This window comes from Limulus polyphemus, unplaced genomic scaffold (genome assembly GCF_000517525.1).
Source record: "Limulus polyphemus unplaced genomic scaffold, Limulus_polyphemus-2.1.2 Scaffold10505, whole genome shotgun sequence".
Taxonomy (NCBI): domain Eukaryota; kingdom Metazoa; phylum Arthropoda; class Merostomata; order Xiphosura; family Limulidae; genus Limulus; species Limulus polyphemus.
In genome coordinates, this window is record NW_013676115.1 from 3,280 (window position 1) to 6,878 (window position 3,599).

The 3,599-nt window shown below is 32.3% G+C and overlaps 1 protein-coding gene across 1 annotated transcript in view; it reads right to left on the reverse strand.

Annotated features, from left to right (window-relative positions):
- LOC111083650 (transient receptor potential cation channel subfamily V member 5-like) overlaps positions 1-3,599 on the reverse strand; it is a gene marked incomplete at its 3' end in the record, with an annotated part of 16,303 nt that overhangs the window by 2,046 nt on the left and 10,658 nt on the right. Inside the window, exon 3 of the mRNA XM_022380295.1 lies at positions 1,345-1,454. Coding sequence (XP_022236003.1) covers positions 1,345-1,454 — 110 coding nt within the window. The remainder of the gene's footprint in view (positions 1-1,344; positions 1,455-3,599) is intronic.

The following is a 3,599-nucleotide window of genomic DNA, read 5'->3' on the forward strand; positions in this document are numbered from 1 at the left end:
AAAGTTGAAGAATAGGGAAGGTGTGTTTATAGTAGAAATAGTGAAGAATAAGGTTTTTATAGTAGAAAGTTGAAGAACATAGAAGGTTTGTTTACAGTAGAAAGAGTGAAGAATAGGGTTTGTTCGTAGTAGAAAGTTGAAGAATAGGGAAGGTGTGTTTATAGTAGAAATAGTGAAGAATAAGGTTTTTATAGTAGAAAGTTGAAGAACATAGAAGGTTTGTTTACAGTAGAAAGAGTGAAGAATAGGGTTTGTTCGTAGTAGAAAGTTGAAGAATAGGGAAGGTGTGTTTATAGTAGAAATAGTGAAGAATAAGGTTTTTTACAGTAGAAAGTTGAAGAACATAGAAGGTTTGTTTACAGTAGAAAGAGTGAAGAATAGGGTTTGTTCGTAGTAGAAAGTTGAAGAATAGGGAAGGTTTGTTTATAGTAGAAATAGTGAAGAATAGGGAAGTGTTTTTCAAATACACCTATAAACGAATCAATATATTTAATATATATATAAGCCTTCTTTAGATATAATTCAGTTTTACGCACATTTGAATACCGTATTGACTCGATTATAGAGTGATCTCAAATATAAGGCGACCCCATTTTTAGAAACCATGGAAAAGAAAAAGTGAGTGTCATGTTGTATTTTTAGGTCCGCAAAATCAATATTATAACTGAATTAGTTACAAGAATTAGCGATGACCTTGAGCGAAATCTGGTGCACATGTCTCTACCGATGTTATCTGGACATTCGGGAATGTGACATGCTAGAGTAGGGGAAGGGGCCTGTGGTCAGCCGCGATTATAAGGCGACTATGAATTTTGCAGCCTAATTATTAATAAAAAAAGCATAGCCTTATAATCGGGCCAATACGGTACTACTTTGTCTCATTCTTATCTTTTTCGTATTGTTGAAGTTTTGCTTTAAGCTTTGCCAGTTGTGAACAGGATCAATTTTTTACCTTTCTACAACTGAAGTTATTGTTACTAGTTCCAACTTTGAAAAAAATAACTTGTTTTGTGATAGTTTCTGATTTGTAAATTATTGTGATGACATAGAAACAATACGAAGTGCTATGAAACGAAGCTTAACAACTTTTCTCAGCATAAAGCCGACTTAACTTTAAGCCTAATTTAAACAAAAAGTTTAAAATTGAAGTAATTACAAACACTTGAACTCATGTGTCAAATAATTGTTAAATGTAGTATTTAATTTTTTTTTCATTATTGTCAACTGCCTTTTCTAGCACAGCGCTGTTTTCAAATTTCATTTCTTTTGTGTTTCTTGTTGTTTATATAGTACAGTTCTGTAACATAATTAACAAGGCGTGCACACATACAGAGATAAACTTACCTTGTGAGAATCCCATTACGAAGACCAAGTAAATCGTCACGAAACGCAGCAAGTCTGTCATTATCATTTTGTAGATCATAACCACGAAAGGACCAACTAATTTAAATCCTCTGTTTAAAACACAGAAAAATTACGAGGTTACCAAATATTTACAAGAAGAATAAATCAAAGAAATCAAGTTGTAAGACTTGAAATAATTACTTACACGCGGATTGGAAAATGTTTTTCTTTTATTTCACTGAAGCCAATAAACGAAGTGACGTTTATATAAACCTTTCAACGGTAACTAAAATGCATAAAGTTTCGATCACTTCAAAGTTCAAATTTAATATGGTCTTTACTAAACACAGAAAATGATCTGTTTAAAGTCATATTCACCCTGTGAAATTCTTAATATCATACCTACTTTTATTTCTGTAGCACAGAAATATGGGCTTATTTCTAGACTGTTTTAAACCAGTTTATTTGGAATGTTACAATTTCTTAAATGTCGACAATTTTAGACGTTTGTCTTTTTCTACTATTCACTTTGTTGGGTTGTTGGTGTCACAGTTGAAATAATTGCTTGTATAAGTTATTATGAGTTGTGGATTCTCTCCCCTGTAAATGTTTGGAACAGTTGTTGACAAGGGCAACCTAAGGATTTTAGGATACCACAATAGGGCTCTGGTCTGACTTGTATAGGTGTAATTGGAACTCCAGCTACCATACATAGAACACGAAACCAGCCAGTTTCATATCAGAATATCACACTATCGTAAATAATTAGTTATTACTCATCTGTTTAACTTGTCATTCTTTAATGTCCGTGGTAATTATAAATCTCAACATAACATTTCCAGAACCTACATTTTATGGATACTTAAACTTAACTGTCTGTTATCAGTATAGTTGAACACCGTATTTGCCTAACCATCGTATAGGCTTATATGGTGGTAATTTTGTGATAATATATGTGTGACTGATAGAACTAGGAATGCTGATGTTTTCTATATAAATGTTAGTTCTATGTCTTTGTCTAAGTCCAGTTTTAGTGTTCAACCAGTTTGATAAGAAGCCTTGTCTAACCACGTGCAGTAAGAATCAACTTGGAGTGTCATACAATTCTAACCTGTATTGTCCTTGTGTATTTAGCTAAAAGTAAAATATGGTTTGATATCGTGTGGTGTTGGTCTGTTGATTTTCAGAGTTTGTGAACTAAAAATTGTTTAATGTTTCTGTGAACTTCTCCATTCTCTCATGTAATTATTGTTTCAAACTCTGCAAAAGTTTTATCTTATTCCCGTAAGTATACTTATATATAAGTTACCACGTGATACTCAAGAGAAGTTGGAATCAAATTTGTATGACCCAACGAACTTGATGAGGGACGTATAGGGTTAAAGCAAATAATCAAAGCCTTAAGTGTTTAAAATGAAGACTGTTATTTGTTGAAATTGATTTGTGCCAATGCATTCACAATCTCTCCCTGACATTAAACATGTTGTTACCTACAATTATATTTGGCGGAGTCAAAGTAGGGATTTGTAGTTTGAGTAAATAATGTCTCCAGTATATCCAGCCTCATTTCCTTACTTTTTTTATACGATCCCTATTTGCAAGTTTTTAATTTTTTTCATTTTTGTTTTCTGACTTTTTATGTTCAACTATGGGCAAAGGATTACTTGATATAGTAGCTAACTTTATACATTGTAATGATAATAAAAAATAGATAGTAGCTAGCTGGTATGGTTCATGATGATTTACTGTATTTATTGACTTTTGATCGCATTAGTTCGAGATGTAAAATGTTAAGCTGCAGCTGGAGATTTGTTTGAGAATGTAGTGAGCATTTAAAGTTTCTGTGTAAATAAATTCTCTATATATAATGCATAGCAATGGGCATATATATGCCTAGACTAAGACACAATCCCCACTAAGCGCGTATAAAATTTTACCAACAAAAAAGCAGCCTTTTCAAATAAAACATATATGTCTGAGACATAGCTTTAAATATACTTTTGTGATCGTTCAAAATAATTATTCTATGAATGTGTGAAATAAAATTTAATATAATGTGTATTGATTTTTTCCTTTACTCTTTCACTTCATATATAATATAGCGATTAGTTCCCTAACGACACCAACTGTATAGTGTACAAAGCATTGAGTATCTACATATTACAGTCATCTCATGTTCATCTTGTTACGACAGCGGAAGTCACGTGACCCTGGTAACACGTGATGAGTTTCTAGAAGATTCACGAAGAGACGAG